The sequence below is a fragment of the Rousettus aegyptiacus genome, unplaced genomic scaffold (genome assembly GCF_014176215.1).
Source record: "Rousettus aegyptiacus isolate mRouAeg1 unplaced genomic scaffold, mRouAeg1.p scaffold_m13_p_18, whole genome shotgun sequence".
In the NCBI taxonomy this organism is placed as follows: domain Eukaryota; kingdom Metazoa; phylum Chordata; class Mammalia; order Chiroptera; family Pteropodidae; genus Rousettus; species Rousettus aegyptiacus.
In genome coordinates this window covers 14703058-14721612 of record NW_023416293.1, presented here as the reverse complement: position 1 = coordinate 14721612, position 18555 = coordinate 14703058, and the positions used below count along the sequence as shown (strand labels likewise).

General features: G+C 59.5%; 1 protein-coding gene across 1 annotated transcript in view; it reads right to left on the bottom strand.

Annotated features, from left to right (window-relative positions):
• IPO9 (importin 9) overlaps window positions 1-17852 on the bottom strand; it is a 29213-nt gene extending 11361 nt beyond the window's left edge. Inside the window, exons 1-13 of the mRNA XM_016130773.2 lie at window positions 17654-17852; window positions 9894-9955; window positions 9591-9677; window positions 8664-8865; window positions 5583-5671; window positions 4889-4975; window positions 4441-4560; window positions 4252-4352; window positions 4026-4084; window positions 3371-3522; window positions 2657-2755; window positions 1748-1854; window positions 1312-1451 (exon numbers count right to left, since the gene is read on the bottom strand). Of these exons, the coding sequence (XP_015986259.2) occupies window positions 1312-1451; window positions 1748-1854; window positions 2657-2755; window positions 3371-3522; window positions 4026-4084; window positions 4252-4352; window positions 4441-4560; window positions 4889-4975; window positions 5583-5671; window positions 8664-8865; window positions 9591-9677; window positions 9894-9955; window positions 17654-17816 (1468 nt within the window). The 5' untranslated portion in view covers window positions 17817-17852. The remainder of the gene's footprint in view (window positions 1-1311; window positions 1452-1747; window positions 1855-2656; window positions 2756-3370; window positions 3523-4025; window positions 4085-4251; window positions 4353-4440; window positions 4561-4888; window positions 4976-5582; window positions 5672-8663; window positions 8866-9590; window positions 9678-9893; window positions 9956-17653) is intronic.
• Between the last annotated feature and the right edge of the window lie 703 nt (window positions 17853-18555).

Sequence of the window (18555 nt, the reverse complement as noted above, 5' to 3'; positions counted from 1 at the left end):
CGGTGGCAGTCCTCCGAGCGTGGCAGGGACTCCCAGGAGGCCCAGAGTGACAACTGGTTTCACAGTGGTCCCGGGACAGGCCTGTCCTCTCGTTCTCTTTCGAGCGCACCGTGCGGTTTTCCAGAGGCTACCCGCTGTGCGACACCCCGGCTCGGACAGCCCATGGCTTGCATTCCTTGTACTTCCAAAACAACTCCGTTTCCCTTTCTAAAGTGTTAAACACCGACACGTGAGACCCACAGGAAAATCTTTTTGCGTCCACTGATGCTTTTTAAGAGTATGAAAGAGTCCTGAGACCAAGAGGTTTAAAAACGGCTGCAGCAGAAGAGCTCTGAGGTACGAGCAGCTTAAAATGTTCTGTGCGTTAAGCCCTCTCCTGGCCTCGACACTGAACATTCTCGAATCTCCACGAATTGCTGGAAAGTCTTTGCTACGGCAGATTCTACAGAAAGACACGCTGATGGGTTTGAGACGCGGCAGCACTCCCGCTCAACACGGAACACGGAGAGCCGGCCGCGTGCGAGGCGGCGCGGGCGGAGGCGCCAGGCGTGGTCTGCGCGCTCCGACCGCCCCTCACGCGGCGGCGACAGGAAGCAGGGCACGGTGAGCGTGGGGAACCAGGGCACCCGCGTGGGCTGAAGCGAGACACCCTACAGCCAGTGACCGACTGGCCAGTGTGGAACGTTTTCCAGTGGCCTGTGCTACGCCAAGGGCTGCCCGTGGAGCAGGCACAGGGAGCGGACGAGGCCGCGAACCACGCCCAGTCCCACGATGCGAGTGCAGGGACCGCACGTCGGGGCGGGGCTGGCTGCTGGGGGGAGACGCGGCGTGGGCGACCGCCACCGAGCCCAACCCGGCGACCGGAGGGTCTCGCCTCTCGGCAGAGGCCACGCAGTCGCGGGAACAGCACATTGAATCACTGGACCCTGGCCAAGAACAGTTTGAAAAGATGACCGGAAACAAACGGGAAGAGGGGGCCGGACGGAGGCCGCCCGCCTTCCGGCGTGGTAAGGAGAGCAGGACCCAGGCCGGGCCCTCGCGCACAGCCAGCAGACCTGCGTTCGCCCCGACGCCCGACCCCGAGCACCGGCCCGGCAGGACGCGCCGCGCACGAGGCGACAGCACCGCTCAGCTGGCGAGGCTCGAGCCAAGCGCTCTGGCTCTTTCACGGGGTCTGGTGGGTTTGCGTTCCAGGATGGAAAGAACGGCCCCCGAAGGACACGCACGTACCTGGCTCACCTGTCTCACGTGCGACTGAGCGGACGGCGGGTCTGCGGGCGCCCAGCCTGCGGGCGCCACACGGAGACCTACCTGAGAGGCTGAGGTCTGCGAGGACGACGCGGGTCAGGAAGCCGTGCATGTCGAAGTGCACCCGGCCGCTCTTCACGCTGTCCGTGACGGCGGACTTCACCGAGCCGAGCGCGAGCATGCACGCCTCGTGCACCTTCCACCTGCGGCGGGGGCACCAGAGCTGGTGAGGCACGCTGCGGAAGGCGTCAGGAGAGTCTCTGGCACGACGCCACCCAAGGGCCCTGACGAGAGCACTTGCCTCCCGATTAAAAACAAAGCAACGGTCCTTCCTTCCAGGGCTTTTTAAAAAGGGTAAAATAAAAGTATCTCAACGGATAGTTTCGGGGTTAAAAAGAACCGTCAGGACAGAGGGCTCGGAGCGAGGCTCCGCCTGCTTGGGCCCGAGGCCCCGAGGCCCCGGCGGACCCGCCACGGGGCCCGTGCTGCGCGCTCTCACCAGTGCTCGGCACCGCTGTCCTTGGTCTGCTCAGCCTCCTGCAGATGCCGAGTGGCCGCGGCGGCCAGGGCCGCTGCACTCTCGTTCTGGAAATCAGTGGCCACAGCCTGGGGGGGGGGGGATGCTCATAAATCCCTCTGTGCGAATCGAACCCATCTGAGTCGCCCATGAGATTGCCAACGGAATGCTCCAAACGCCTTCGCGTACACGTGCTGAGCTCCGAGGAGGTGCACGAAAACTACGAACCGCTAGCTGACGGTCCCTGACGACATCGGAGCCGCACCCACGTCTCTGCTGCGCGCAGGGGCCACACAGCCGATGACACGCTCAGACCCTTGGGCCAGAGTCTGCGCGAGCGGCCTGGCCCGGCTTCGACGGATGACAGGCCGGGGAGCGTTCCCTGGGAGCCAGGCGGGGAACAGAGGCCCATCTACCCATCGGGACTCAGCATGACCTTGCCTAGGTGCCCCAGCACTGTCACGGGGCCAGCAGCATTCGCCAGTGACGAGACCCACTCTCCCACCCCACGGAACTGCAGCCTAGAGCCCATCCCAGCCCCTGCCAGAGCCGGGGAGCACGGGAACAGGGGCCTGGGCGCTGCCCCCAGCAGCCCTGCGTTTGTCTTAAGCTTGCCAAGCTCTGCTTTGTGCGACAGGAACAGTCCTGATGGCGCCACCCGGTGCATCGGGCACCTGTCCTCGGCACAACTCTCGCCCGAATGTTTACTTGGGAACCAGAGCCAAGAGCGTGGCTCTGGGACCTGAGTCTTGGACTCCGTTCGAGACGCTCTCCTGTCACCCCCAAATGCCTAGGGCACAGGCGCCGCCGACCCCGCTGGGCTTGGTCAGGTGTACAGGAGGAGGAGGGAGCGGGGGCTGTGACGGGGGCTGAGGCAGGAGGCGCCCTTACCAGCAGCAGGTCCTGCGCTGCGATCCTGACAGTGTATGAGAAAGTGTCATCGTCCTCGTCCTCCACGAACTGCTGGGGGTTGGCCGTCCACACTTTAATCTGAAAGGCCGTGAAGCTGGGGCCTGAGCCGCCGACCCGGCTCGCACGCCCCTCTGCACCCACGGGGAGACCTCAACCCGTCTGCATCTCGAACAGCGTCCAGCCCCCAGCCTCTCCTCTCTGACGAGAAGCAAGCGCTCCATCGAAGCCAGCAGCACGGTCACTGACTGCTAGTAGACGCCACTTTTACTACGGGTCAGCTGTCACTCTTGACAGCGATTTTCTCAATACAATAGGTTTGACGGGAGAACATTCACACTCGTCACACGAGAGGGGTGTATCGCACATGTCGAATGCTCTTTTCTGGTCCAAGAGCCCACCGACCCGGCCAGTGACCGGCTCTCTACACTTCACTACCTACAGAGAAGGAACAGGTTTCCTAGCTGTAAGAGCCTTCAGTGGGTGGCCCTGTGCGGGCCAAGGCCAGAGCGCTCCGGAAGCCCGGTTACCTACGGCGGGAGCCGACGACACCCCAAGCCCAGGGACGTGGCAGCCCAGCCGCTCGAGGCTTTCTGGGCACGGCACAGGAACTTGCTCTTCCAGTGCCAGTTTTCAGAAAGAAACCCGCACGCGTCCGACGGCTCGCTGTCAGGCATCTTCCCCGGGCGCCTTTACCTGCTCCTCGGTGATCTGCATGTACAGGATCACGTAGTAAATCAGCTCCGGCAAAGCTTTCTTCACGGTGCTTTTGAATTTGCTATTTTCTAGAAGAGCGTGGACAAACTCGAAAATGCTGAAGACGAGATTTTCAAAGCCCAGGACCTCACCTGCCAGCGACACACAGGCTTCAATGACGAGAAAGCGGAAGGGGCCCCGTGCGCTGGGAACAGACCGCACTGTCCTTTGAATTAACGAGCAGTTAAGACACTTGCTGATTATTGTTCTCAAAGGAAAGGAGAGGGGGCCGACGAAGAAGAAGGGAGCTGTGGAAGGTATTAAACGCTCTGGGTTTCCGAGTAAAGACCCAGAACGTCTGTGCTGGACATGAAATACTTAAAAATACTAAAACGGAAAGGCGAGTACCACCGCCTGGGGGCCCCACGTTGAGAGAGACCAGCGAGACGGCCTGCGAGGCGCCCCCTGCAGCTCAGACGCGGCGCGGTGGCCAGACTCACGCCCGCCTCATCCCCCACACCCGCTGCTCTGAAGGGACACTCCACCGGACACTCGCTCCGGGAGCGAGCCTCGAGGTGGCTGCGCGTCCAGTCCCCGGCCTCCGTCTCCTTCCTCACGAGGCGCCACCTCCGCTTGGATCACAGGCCCCACGCACCGTCAGAATCCACGGGGTCTTCCACTTCCTCTGTGTAATTCACTTCCGTCCTCACGTAAGTATGATGGAGAGTAAAGAAATAGAACTTGGAGTCTGTTTTACAAAGCGTCTACAGCGAGGGAGACACGAAGCGCAGATTCCAGCTACCAGGAGGAGCAGACGCTGAGGGCCTCGTCCGAGGGCGCCAGCCGCCCAGCCGCCCAGCCGCGGCCCCGGGAAAGGATATAAAGCCGCGCTGTCGGTCAGCGTGTTCCAGACGATGGGCAGGATCTGCTGCATGGAGGACACCATGTGCTTCGGGAAGTTCTTCACCAGGGCCGTCACCGCCTGAGGATGCAGAGACGAGGCCGGGGGCTGCACGGGATGCGGGCGGAGCGGCAGCGGCCCCGGGGCACCCCCAGTCCCAGGCACACACCTTCAGGACTTCCATCTTGAAGCCGCTGTCGGAGGTGGGGCCGTCGGGCACCTGCAAGGCCTGGACGAAGGCCTCCGTGAACTGCTGCACCACGGGGAAGATCAGCGCTTTGGCGGCGCCCTGGCGACAGAGACCGCGCCCGTCAGCGGTGCCGCCGCGCGTGAGGCGTGCCGCCCCTGGTCCCCGGAGGGCCCCGCCACGGCTCCCCCGCACAGGGTGGCTGCCTCTCAGCCCGCTCCACTTCCCACAGGGGTGTGGCGACAGTGACGTTCTAGGGTGACGCTGTGGGAAGGATGCAGGGAAGCGAGGGGCTAGAGGAAGAAGGCCGGGCCCCACGCGGGGACCGTCTGCTCCAGGAGCCCGCGCATCCGCCCCCAGCGAGCGGGGTTCTGGCCCGGCTGCCCCGCGGTGGGAGGCGCCCAGCCCGCGGCCTGCAGGGGCCCGCCACCTTCTCCAGCTCCTCCATGTTGCAGACCATGTGGGCACAGGCAGTAAAGATCTCCACGGCGCGGGAACGGGTCCGGATGCCGTACACCTGGGGGACAGAGCCGCGTGAGAGGGCGCACGTCGCATCCGTGTCTGCGAGCGCAGACAGGCCGGCTCCTCGGTCCCGCCATGGGGAGATGGGCGTGCGCCCTCACGCCCAGGGGGCCGGCTCCCCGACGCGGACCCCGAGGGCCAGCCCGACGACGAACACCGCTGGACGCCGGGTCGCACGCTCAGCCAGGGCGCGTCTTTCGAAACGCAGACCCGCGCTGGGGCGGAGAGGCGCGGGGAGGGGAGGCCTGACCCGCCAGCACGGGGCCCGAGTCGCCGGTCCCACGCCCGTCACTTGGGTGTGCAATCTGTGTGGCGCGGGCCCCTGGGCAGATGCAGTGACGGATGGCTTCCCGATACTCAGCCGAGGGGGACGCGCGTTAGGTGCGACAACTGGCCGAGAGGCTGGCGGTGGCGCTAGGGCATCAGGTGCCCGGGGCACAGTGGGCCGGGAGGGACGTGATGTGGGACACAGAGCGTCTCTCGGTCACTCGGCAGAAGCGAATGGGCTGAGGCGAGTGTAGACTCAGGCCTCGGCCAGTGAACACGACACCTCGCCCCGGGGACAGCCCCATCTGCTGCGACCCTGGGTCGGAGACCTGTACCTCGGCCATGGTGAAGATCTTGTACATCTCCGGCAGGATGACGGGGGCGACGAGCGGCATCTGGGTGTCTGTGACTTCTCGAGTGAATTCTGCAAAGGAAGCAACGGCACTGTAAAAATACACACCTTTGTAAAACCAGCAAGTATGAAAGTTCTGAGCTTCTGGGTGGCAGCCCCCGACAGGGAGCACACAGGTGAGGACGCTGACCTGGTGAACTGTCCCAGGTTAGGAAAAGTAGCAAGAGTTACCGATTATTTGTTAGGAGGGGCAAGAAAACGAGGAGATACAGGGAAATACATGAGATTAAGAAAACCTTCAACACACTAGAATAGACAAATGTCAAATTATAACACACGCCTGAAAATTATAATTTATTAATCACTGTCACCCCAATAATCTTAAAGAGAGAAAGAAAAAAAAGAAAGAAAAAAAGAGAAAGGAAGAAAGAAACGTTTCACATAGGCAGAGAACACCTGCGACAAGTGGGAAAGAACTTGGGGGGCCACCTGAGGACGTCCGCATTAACCCCGTTTGTGGCCGGGCGTCAACAGCCAGGGGCGCTCTGGGCCTGTCGCCTTTGGTGCTGTTTTGGATGCTGCCCCTGGCAAGCTGCTCTGACGCACGCCCAGGCTGATCTGGGGGCTGCTCTTCTAGTGACTGACGTCCACTGACCCAGAGGTCAGAGGCTGCTGCTCAGTGCCACAGAAGGGGGTCTGCCCAGCCAAGGCGGGGAGAACAGCCCCACACGGACTGAGACTTGAGGACAGTGAGAGAGACGCGGGCCCTACCTTCTCCTCACGCCCATGGAAACCCCCAGGGGGCACAGGGACAGCACGAAGGACCCAGGACTAGGCGGCGGAGTCTGCTAACTCTGTCCCTGCTTTTCCCAGCTCGTCTACGTCATCGCTACAGAAACGGAGCCACCAACAGGGATGTTCATCAGGAGCACACAGAGCCAGGGATGCAGGTGGGCTCGTTCAAGGCCAGTGCACCAACTCCCCCGGGCAGTACTGACCACCAGGAGGCAGGAGAAATCAGCTACTCGAGGCCGAGCCCTCCTTGCCAGGTGTGGTTTCCTCCTGAAGAATAAGTCCTGGGCTTTGAACAGTAATCGAGTGCTCTCCTTTATTTAGAAATCCAAGGAAATTAGTCCAAACAGAGGCGATGGCTGGCCCGTTAACGGAACCGGGTTTGATGGACACGTCGCGCAGCAACTCCACGACTAAGGTGCTGAGCCGCGTTTTTACCCTGACGGTCGTTCCCGGCACTGTCACTCACTAACGGCGGCCACACTCAAGTCTCGAGTAATTTCCTGAGGTCACTGGGCAAGTCAGAAAAAGCTTGGGACACCAGCGACGTCTCAGCCTCCAAACCTCGCGGGACTGAGAAAACAGCTGTCGTCTCGGCATCGGACAGTCCACGCTCAGCTGCCCCGCCCACACTCCCCGCGGCGCCTGCCTCGGTGGGTTCTCGCTGCAAAGCTCTGCGGGGGGGACGGGAGCGCCGCGGGAACCTGTCCACACCCCGACGTCCTGCTTCCTCCGCATGTCTGCGTGCCGCTGCCAGAGGACAGCCCGTCCTTGCGTGACGACACTGCAGAGCTGCTTGGGGGGGGGGGGGCAGCGCCACCCGCGCCTGCTGACTCCATCTCAGCAGTGGCCGCGGATGACGGTCACACACGGCAGGCGCTTCAGCTGCGGCACCGTGATCGATGTGTGGCCTCCACTTTCAACACAGAAGCGGAAGTCCGGGTTAGAGGACCAGAAGGGAACAGGCTCCCTTTCCTTGGCAGAAACACACCTGCTGACTGACATTTTGGGGCCACGAGGTCGTAAGTAAACCCGAGAAGGCCAAGGCCAAGTCCATGGAAAGAGGACCGTGAAGTCGCCCAGACTGGGAGTCGCGCAGAGAAGCGAGGGAGGTAAGCAGGGACGGGAAAAGCTGAGCAGGGTGCGTCCTCGTCTTTCTGACAATTCTCTCCCTACACCTGAGCACCTGTCACAGGTCACCGGTAAGAGCACAATGGGCTGTTCAGAGAGGCAGCCGGGGCACAGGAAGAGGGGGTTGGAAACAGAAGGGGAGAAGGGATGATGTTGGATATGAAATCGATATTAACAACTGTCGACATCACGTGGACTAATAAGTTCCTGCCAAGTTCAGGAAACAGGTTCAAAAAAAAGCAGGGGCATTCTCTGGGGCAAGCCAGCAGGGCATGGAGAACGCAGATACAGGCGGGCCTGCCACACGCCTGCGTGAACAGAGCGGAAATACGGTTTCTGAAAGATCAACGGATGGCCAATGTCCAGGTAAGGGTCCCTGAAGGCAAGGCAGAGCAGTGACCTCATCCAGGGGACAGGAAGCAGGGCAGCACTTGCCAAGACCACGACACCCGGGCCGCAGGAAGACAGGCTCTGCGAGGGAGCAACGGTCGGTCAATCGGGCTCGCAGGAGAGTGCGGCTGAGTCTCCCTGGACCGACAGTTCGCGCATTGCTACCGCCCTCGCGGGCAGAGAGAAGAGGCCCCGAGGACCACAGAGCCCACGGCGGCCGGGGCGGGCTGGCTTCGACAGCCCCACCGCTCCCGTCCTCTTCCTCACGTCTCTCTAAAGATCCTACGGGAGGATTCGTGACGTCGCCTGGGCTGAACTGACTTGAGAGACGCAGAGTGAGAATGTCGATGATCACCATGGCTAAAGCTCATGGAGCGGAGCGCCGGCTGCGCCAAGTACCTGTCGCAGATCGGCGCACTGAAATGGCGACAGCGCCCGTGGAGCGGATGCCGCTGTCACCTTAGCTCAGGCTCGAGACTAAGAAGGCCGGGTTGAGGCAGAGCCGGACCGGAAACGGAACCCCGAGTGCCGCTCTACCCCTCGGCAGGAGGCCTGGGCACAGCACCGAGCCCCCCGAACCCCCTGGAGAGGGTCACTGGGTTATGGAGACGGGAGACGGGACACCGGCGGGGGCCTCGGCGGGGGCCAGACCGTTCCGGTCCGGGCCCGGGGCCACGGCATCGCACAGCGAGCTGCTCGTGCGCGCGCTCGTACCTGGGCTCCAAGCACCGCGTGGGGAGGCTTCTGGTACCTGTGAGCACGCGCATGGCTCCGTGGACGGCGCGGAGGTCCCCGCTCACCAGCATCCCCATGAGCAGGCTGAAGAGCTGGGGCCAGGCTTCGGGCCAGTCCCAGTGCGCGATGGCTGACACCGCGTAGGCCACACTGGAGCGCACCTTGCTCACCGACTCCCTCAAGCCGCTGGGCAACAGCTCCCGGATGACGCCCTTGGCCTGCGGAGAAAGGCCCTCTGCCGTGAGACCAGGTGCGCCAGGGACGCGTGACCAGCAGAGCCCCACCCAGCGCACCCGTTGGAAGACAACGTGCACGCGATATCGCAGATCTATCCAAAACGTGACGTAGAAACTGGACAGATAATTCGCTTGGAGGTCGCCTGTGATGCCTGGACGGACCCTGTCTGTCTGCGCGGGGCTGCCAGCCGCGCGTGGCGTGTAGATGCAGAGTGAGCACGTGAAGACTCCGGCCCCTCGGGTGCAGCAGCCTCGCCTCGTGCGTGCGGCCCCCGCGCGGGGCTGGCGGCTGCTGCACGCCACAGCACAGGCACGGACGGTCCCAGCGGACAGCCTCGCTCTGCGCCTCCACCGCAAACTCTCCTGGGGCCCAGAGTGGCTGCCTAGCGCCGAACTGAAGAGAAACATTCTCTTATCTGAGCCTCAAACCCCTCTCTGGAAGCTGGAATTTTGATTCTAATTTTAGATACTCAGGAAGTGGAAGCTGAGAAGGCAGGCGGCTCCTCCAGCGCGTCACGGCTCGCGGCCGGCAGCACTGGGCATGTCACGGGCCAGCCCGCGGCCCCGCTGCCCATAACGCCGGCGACGGTCACTCTCCTTGCCCGGGCATCTCCCGGCTGCACCGCGCTGCCTAAGAACGTGGGCGACTGCCTCTAACCCGAGCCGGCCCCTCGCACCCACAGGCGTGGGTCGTGCGCCGTCCTCACCCTCTCTGTGGTCTCGGGGGGCCTGAACCTCTCTGACTGGGCACACCAGTGAGTCTCCACGTACTGCTTCAGAATGACCGAGGCCAGCTGTGATGGAGACAAGCAGAACGCACGATGAGGAAAGATACTTTGCACCCCAAAACCGCACACGCGGCCCACACCACACGTTCCCCTGAAGTGCATCCGAGTCTGGTTCCAAATCCTGGGTCGTTTATAAATTGGCCTTATTCTTTCCCACAAGGAAGTCCCAGTAACGAGTAAAGGGAAATTACTTACAAATCGGACCGATCGGCCTGGACGTACCTGCCGAATTGCCAGTGCCCCCTGGGGATCCACGGTCAGCTCTGCCAGGTGGACGCCGAATTCTGGAAGAGAAAATTTCCCTGTGGGCCCCGAGCACCCAGCAAAGCCACGGCGCTTCACTGAGCTCTGACGCCAGCAAGAAGGATTCAGGAAGGGACTCGTCCAGCTTCCAGAAGCACCGATGATGCTGAGGTGGGTTCCTGAGTGGGACATACGGGCTGGCCCGCAGGGCGAGGCTGTGCCCAACGAACGAAGTCCCGGCACCGGCCCATTTCTCCGATCGCTGCAGAGCGCCTTCCAGCCACCTCTCCTCCCTCCCCGAGCCAGTGGGTGCAGCATCTGACTGCAAACCGGTCCACCTAACTCCGGAGAGATGGAGACGAGCGATTTCAGGAGTTGCTCAGATACACATACCAGATAAGGGGGGTTAAGTCTAAGAAAACTGGCTTCGGGACGTGCAGAGGGGAAGACGGTGGCATGCAGGCACAGGGAGGACAGCACCTGCGCACCGAGGAGCACTCCGGCTGCCGGGGGCTGGACGCGAAGGGCAGACGCACCCCCCACCTGCAGAAGGAACCCGCCCTGCCAGAAGCCCCATCTCGGACTTCGAGCCTCCAGAATCACAGGACAATAAATTTCTGTTATTTAAACAAACAAACCAACCCCCCAAAATTGGCTTTAACAGGCTTAGTCCTAAAAATACAACAGCTCTAAGTAAACAGCTCCCAATAAGCAACTTAAACGGTAATCCCAAAGTGTATGCAGGGAGTTGAAACGACTCTCATTCCCAAATTAACATTTAGATCCTTTAACGCAATCCCTGTCAAAATCCCAATGTTGTTTTTTGCAGAAATAAAAAGATCCACCCTAAAATTCATATAGCATCTCGAGGGACCCTGATCAGCCACAATGGTCTGGAAAAAGAAGACGGGAAGGGGGCCCTGTCACTCCCTGCTCCCGAAGCTTACACGCCCACGGCAACCCGGCGGGGCGGTGCCCGCGCACAGCCAGGCAGCCAGGCCGACGGAATGCTGTGCAGTCGTAAAAATGAATGCAATCCTTCCATTTGTGACACCATGTTTGGACCTAGAGAGCATTGTGCTAGGTGAATTAAGTCAAGACAAGTGCCGTATGATCTCCCGCGATGTGGAATCTAAAAACTAAAACGAAAACACAAACTCACAGATGGAGAGACCAGGCTGTTAGTTGCCAGAGGTGGCAGGTGGGTGAAATGGGTGAAGGGAGTCAAAAGGAACAAACTTCCAGGTATGAAAGAACTTAGTCCTGGGGACTTAGTACGTAGTGAACAGCAGCAGGTCGACCACGGTTAAGAACATCGAAAGCGCCAAGACAGTAGGTCTTAAAAGTTCTCGTGACCAGAAAAATAAAAATTCTGCCCTTATTTTTTCCCGAATCCAATCCCGGATCCCACAGTGTCTGCTCATCAACGGTGACAGTCCCTCGGTCCTTCCTTTTATGACCGTGTGGCCACGAGGGTAAGCTATGAGTCTCTGCAGCGGCCGTGCTGCCGGTGGCTCTGGGTACTGCGTTCTGAGCACATTCAGGGGAGGCCAGGCTAAGCCAAGCTCTGATGCTCGGCAGACTGGGTGTATTAAATGCATTTTCAACCTACAATATTCTCAACCTTGCACGGTTTACCAGGACAGAACTCCATCGCGAGGCCTGGGGCACCCGTAGTACCGATACCCCGGATGCTACCAAAGCACCCCAGGTTCGTTCGACTTTTCCTCCTTTTCTCATTTGTAATTCTTTCTCTGACAGTGATAAACTGGCTCTCATTATCTACAACGAATTCAGTTACCTGTTCACTGTCAGCATACATGTAAACTAACTGCAGACTTACTAACCATATTAACTAGAGAACGAGTTCTGTGTGACTCTGTACTGGGACTTTTAGAGTCAGTGTCACACAAAGGGACGTGTTCCACGAAGTGTCTGTCATCCGTGTTAACTTCTTTCCAACACTTCCCCATCATTCTACTTAGCTACCTAATCGGTTTCTGGTTTACGTTTCCTATATCCTTTTGCAGAATTCTTGAGCGGATACATTTGTATTCTTTTGTACCCCCTGGTTCACAAGGAAAGTAGTGCGCAGATACTCCTTTGCACTTAGCTTTTTACCAGTTAACACTATATCCTGGAGATCATTCTAAATTAGTTCACGGAGACTCCTCCTCCTTTTTTACCGCTACATTATATACCATTGTATCGATGAACATATTTTATGCAACGCCTGCCTGTGTATGGGCAGTTAGATTGTTTCCAGTATTCTGCTTGTATGAACAATGTTGCAGTAAACACTTTGTGTGGCACATATGGTTACACGTTGAAGGTACAGCTCCGGCTTAGATCCCGCCCAGGCCGAGCTGTTAGCTGGGGCCCAACTCCCCTCCAGGGCTTGCGGGGGCCCCGCTGGCGGTGCCGGCAGCGTGTTCTCACGCTCTAAGTGTTCTCCAGTCTGACAGACCAGAAATGGCGTGTGTTGCTTTCATTGGTATTTCTCTTAACTATGAGTACTTTAAACTTTTTCGTCAGTTCAAGTGCCATTTTACTGTCTTTTCTATGGGCAGGGGTGGACTGCATGTCCGTGTCTCCCTCCACTTTTCTTTTGGGCCTTTGTTCCTTTGTCCCTCAATTTTTAAGAATTCTTTATACACTAAGTATATTATCCTTTTGTCTGGTATATGCTGTGACAAATTTTTCCCAGTTTGTCAGCTGTCTTTTGACTTTTTCCGCTTTTTGTCATGCAAATTAAATGGTTTTTCATGTAGTCAATTTATCAGCCTTTTCTTTTACTTCCTCTGGATTTTGAGTCATAGTTAGCAAGCCTTTCTTTCCTCACGCCGAGGTTAAAAAAAAATCACCCATATTTTCTTCTCAGACTGGTATGGTTTTATTTTTTAAATATTTAGATTCTTACTCCATTTGGCACTTATTTTTTTGGTATGATGTTAAGATACTGATCTAATTCCAAATGGCTATCCAGTTGTCCCAGCACTCTTTTTAAAAAGTCCATCTTGACCCCAGTGGTTTGAGAGGCCACCTTTATCGAGATGACCAGTTTCCAAAGGGACCTGTATCTACTTCTGAACTTTCTATTCTATCCCACATTCTATTTGCGTGCGAGAGATACGCTTTTGTTTCAATCATACAGGCTTCATGTGATGCTTTAACGCCTGGGAGAACTAGTCCCTCATGCCTTCAGTGTTTCTAAAGCGATTCTTCCACGCTTGTTTTCCTATGAGCTCTAAAATTGGCTTGTCTAGCTCGTCTATAATGCTGAGTGCCCTGACAGGCACTTGTGCATTTCCTGTTAATTTTATTACTGTTTCATCTTTCAGGTCACTATCGTAAATGTATTTTTAAAATACCACCATTACGTCCTCTAACCCGTTTACTGTTTGTGTATTTAAGGGCCACTGATTTTTGTATTTTATTTTCATGTCCTGACACTTCACTGCGACTTAGTTTCTCGGCACGTCCTTCCCAGGCCCTTGCTTTAAGCTGCTGTTTCGGGGGCAGTCTGATGGCGCCTGTCACCCCACTCTGGAGGATTCCTGCGGACCACGACAGAAGCGTTTCTAAAGCATTTTCTAACTGAAAAAACCACAGTAAACACCTGAAACCTGCAGAATTACCTCTGAAGATACTGGAATTCATTCTAATTCTTTGGATGATTTCTGCTACCAGTTCAGCCTCTGGTAGCAGAAGTAGCAGTGGGTGTCTGCAGCCCAGAGATGGGAATCGGCTTTCGGAGGGGAGTCAGACAGAATTTAGAAAAATCTCTTGGGTACCAATGTTCAAGCTAGATGCAAAGGCATTCACATGTGAAATCCAACAAGAGGAGGAGAGTGGAGAAAGAGCGCCCGTGAAGGAGTGCACACCTGCTCCGAGCTGAGATTCTTACTCTGATCACGGACACTGACTTTCTAGCCCCAGGCCAGCTTAGAATGTCACTATTGCCCCCAGGCTTCACCTCCCAGGATACAGTCAAGCAATTCTGGTGTGCCTTACCAGCCGGAGCCGTGAGCAGACAGGAGCTGTCCGGGGTTCTGGGCAGAGGTCTAGAGAAGGCCCTTCCCCCGGGGCTTGAAGAACACCACGAAACCACGGCTGAGAGGACGAGAGAAAAGCCCCCATCTCCTGCTCGGCACAGTGTGCACCACAGACCCAGGACCGCGTAGGCCCTCAGGGGCTCCCTCCTCCCTTCACAGGGGGTGATGCTCACGCCGTTCTGCAGGCCGCCCAAGTGCCCAGGAGAGCAAACGTCCAGCCAGGGGGTTCCCTGAGACGGGGGTCGGGCAGCATCTCGATACTCCCCGCCCCAGGTCAACCGATGGTGGGGGAAGGGAAGAAAACACACGCTTTCCGCGACACACCTGCTGGGAGCAGGACAGGTAAGACGAGCCAGGCTGAACGACAGGGAGAACGTCTTCATTCCAATGGCCGCGAGCACACAGCTCAAGGAAAATGAAGGCCCGGGCCTCAGTCCAGCCACATAGGGAGAAGTGGGCCCCGCTGGACCAGAGAACTGAGGCTTGGGAATAAAAGCCTCCTGGTCCTCCACAGGGTCACGCTGCTGTGCTCAGGGCAAAGCAGAGCGAGATGGAGGAGGAAAAAATTTCGTCCTTAGTTAGAACCCAGGAAAGCATCGACACACCAAAGACAGAGAGCCGAGGTCGCGGAAGTCACGACCTCCTAGGGCAGCCGAGGCTGCGGGACGGCGTGCAGAGCGGCGGCCTTCGACGCGAGAGCCGCGGCGGCCGTGGACTCCCCAGTCATCTCAGACGCCGAGGTTACAAGACGCTGACACGACCCTGCCAGTTAAATAAGACGCATGGGGAAGACGCTGTGACAGACCCACACAGCCTTTCACTTCGCTCTGCTGAGGCAGAACAACATCCCTGCAAACCCCGCTGTCCAAACTCCAACTCTCCCCCGCCCAAAGGACACAGGAATCCCCGACTGTCAGGCATTGTGCCTCTGAGCTTGGTGGCAGCGCTGTCAGGAGGCTCTGCACCGTCTCCTCTAACGAGCCCTGTGGTAGCCTTTGGCTGCTCAGAAATGTTTACTGGGTCCCCTCGTACCCTGTGATGAGAGAAAAGGGCAAACACGGGGACTCGGGACAGGCATTGCAGGACACCGGCCTGGGGAAACGACCCACCTGAGGCAGGTGGCTCTCACACCCTGGGCACACCCCGGCTCAGAGAACGGGCTCCTGTTCTGCAATACATGGTCCCGAATCACATGCGACGTATTTCTTGAAAAATGTCAGCCGGCAGACTAAGTGACCAGGGTGCGCTCCGGGCTCCGGCAACCTCGACGTCCTAAGACGATCGCTTCTTAAAATCTCCCCCATCCCAGCATCTGGTTGGAGCATGTGAACCTTTCTTGTCCGTCAGCATTACAGGGGGTTGGCAACTGACCTGTGCGTGAGAGGTCCTTCCACCTGATCTCCAAGACTAAGGGGTCATCACCCGGCAGCCAAGAAAGGTGGCGCGCCTGTGTGTCAAGAGGAGCAGCCCCGCTGCTCTTCAGGACCAGCTGGTGCCGGTCTCCATGCGGGACAACAGTCAATGTTCACAAGCACTGATTACCTGAAGGGACAGAGGGACTAGAAACAACCAGATATGGCTGTCACCTGACCTTGAGCCCACGGCACCGAAAAAGGATCAGTGGATTCCCAGAACACAAATAACGATAACCGCCAACTTCCAGGCTTGTCATTAACTGCATTTAGGACCTTCAAGTTCCGAGGACTAGAAAGCAAGGTTTTTCTACTAGAATAAAACGAAAATGCGAAGGCCGCCAAGGGAGGACGTTATTTGTTCATTCATTCATCCTGCAGGCGTCCTACCAGCAGGAGCACCATCCTGCCAGGGCCGCGGGTCCCATGTCGGCTGAGTGCCGGCTGGGAAGCCCGGCGCTCGACTTTCATGCGAAGGAGGGCAGCGGCCGGTGAAGAAGAGGCTGCCCACGAGCGAGCGTGTGAGGTTCACGCAGGACACGAGGCCAGCGCACTCCGGACCCAGAGGCCACACGTAACTTGTTAAAGGCCACCAGAAGAGGCAAGAGAGAGGCAAGGTGCTGTGACCGAGCAGTGGGTCACATCTTCCATCCAAAAATCGGTTACTAAAAGAAGTGAAGTTCCGTAGTTTTTAAATAAACATAAGGAATCAGACTATTTAAAAGCACAAAGAACCTCCAAAGGGTCCACAGCTGTGCGTTCCCCCAGAGGCTGACCCGACGCTGCACAGCGCGTCCTAAACCCCGAGTCCCAAAGCCTTTCTGCGTGTCTCACAACATGAGTCCCAAAGCCTTTCTGCGTGTCTCACAACACGTGGTCGTGTGTGTTCCAATCTGCTCCCATCAGGGGCCTAGTTCAAATGCAAGATTCTGCACTTCTGTGTAAGCTTTGATTTCAAGACCCCAAAAGGTGACGAAAGTGAGAGACCAGAACTCTCACAGACTTCCAGAAGTTCATCACTGACTTTCCTGGAAGGGGCAGAGGCACTGACCAGGCTCGAAGGGGTCAGAGGCCAAGTGAGGCTGTTGCTGGGCAGTTTAAACACGAGCAAGGGGCGCCTTTCACGGGAAGGGGCCGGGCGCGTGTCTGGGGCCAGGAACACGAGCTCATCCAGGGAAGGCAGCTGCTTGCCCCTCAATAGCATGCGAGTGGTGATCTTGAACGTGATGAGGTGCCTTAGCTTTGTCACTCCTCCCCCTTCAGGCCCCAGGGAGGCAGAGCCATCAATGTGAACAAGGAACGTCCCCCAGGAGGCTGTAAAGGCTCTTTGAGAGCAGTCTCGGCTTAGCCCTCACAGCTCTCTGCTACCGAGGGGCAGGTCCCCTCGTAGGCATCGCCGCCTACAGAACCACCACAGCCAGCCCTCCACAGTGGCCCTCCACCCACTGGACCCCAACTCCCCGGGACGTCTGCTCCAACAGATCTCTCATGTGGTGAGACTGGAAAATTAAACTTAGGGGAAAGTTGTCTTAAATTCTTTCCAACAAAAATCCTAAGTCAAGGAGAGCCGACTTCGAGGCTCGGAGTGAGTGGTCAGACCATGGACAACTGCAAGAGGTGGCGGGACGGTCCTGTGAGCTGAGGGATCCCGAGGACGCCCCGATAGGCCAGGTCTACTTTGTTCCAAAGGACCAAGAGCGCTGCCCCTCCTCTGGTTTCGGATAAACTGCTCTGCAGGGGCTGCGCGGGCCGGTGAAAGGCCCGGCCGGCAGGAAATGGACAGGCAACCTCCAGCCGCCAGCTCGCTTCTCGCTCCATCACCGCCGGCATCTACCAGGGGGACGGGGACAAAGCGTGCCAGACAAAGGGCGGCCGTCCGCGCACGGAAGCGCACGCGGCGGCGTCTGCCGCGGGCGGCCGGGCCGGGGACGCGCGGGGACGAGCGGGACGGCGGCCGGGAGGGTGGGGCGCGCACGTGCGCCTAACCGGGTTTCTGGGAACCGTGGAGGCGCCGCGCCAGCAGCGGCGGGCGACGCTGCGCCGTGCGGGCGCCTTCCCCGGCCCTGCCCGCGCCGCGGGCCGGCGACGACGGCGAGGGGCCCGGCCCCGCGTCCGAACGCCGGCCCCTCCGCGGGCCTCCGCCCGAGGGCCCGCTCCCACCGGCGGGGCCCGCGCGCCCGCACCTCCGCCAGCCCAGGCCCGCGCCCGCAGCCGGGCCGGAGCCGCCTCCCCGGACCGGCCGGCCGCCCGGCGACGCTGTGGCCGCACTCACCCTCTGTCACCTCCAGCACCTTGATCTGTTCCTCGGCAGCCGCCCGCACCTCCTGCACGGGGGACAGGATCCCGGTGAGCGTGTCCACCAACGCCTCCTTCAGACCCTGGGCCACCGGCCCCGGCAGCCCACAGGCCGCGCCAGCCCCCGCCGCCGCCGCCATCTTCCCTCGCCAGCCCGCCAGCCCGCGGCCGGGCCCGGGCGACGGCGACCGCGCGCGGCCAATCCGCGAAGCCGCGCCTGCGCACGGGGGCGTGGGCGGGGCGCGCCGGGGCGGGGCGGGGCCGCGTGGGCGGGGCGTGGGCGGGGCGCAGGACGGGGCGGGGCGAGGCCGGCACGCGCATCTCTCCGCGGCTCCGGGCTTCCGAGAAGCCGCGCGGGGACGCCGGCGGGCCTTCCCCACGCGAACCGCGCGTCAGCAGACTCTCCTGGAGTAAAGCGTGACGTGGGACTGTGGGGTCCCGGACGTTTCAGGCGTGAGCTGCCGCGTTAGCAGACAGGTGCGATGGGGACAGACGTGCAGGCTTTAGGGAGGTGCCAGGTCGGAAACGCCCCGCAGCGCGCACGCAGAAACCGCGGCTCCAGCGCGCCTCTCCACCGCCAGCCCCGGGAAACCGGGAGCGGGACGGGAGGCGGGCGGGCCGGCGCCGCGGCTCCCGGGAGCCCGGCCTGGACACCGGAGAGCGGCGCCGGCCCGCGTGGGAGGGGCGCGTCCCCCCGAGCAGGGCTGCGCGTGTTTGAGAACGAATCCCGTTAGCCGAGCATGAGACTTTTCCCCCCATCGATCTCACGGCTGAACACTTAGCGGAAAGGGGTCGTCGACCGTGGGTATCCCAGGGCCGGGGCGGGGCTGGCTCGAGGACCGGGCACGCTCCTGAGTACCCGCACGCGCGGGAGGGTCG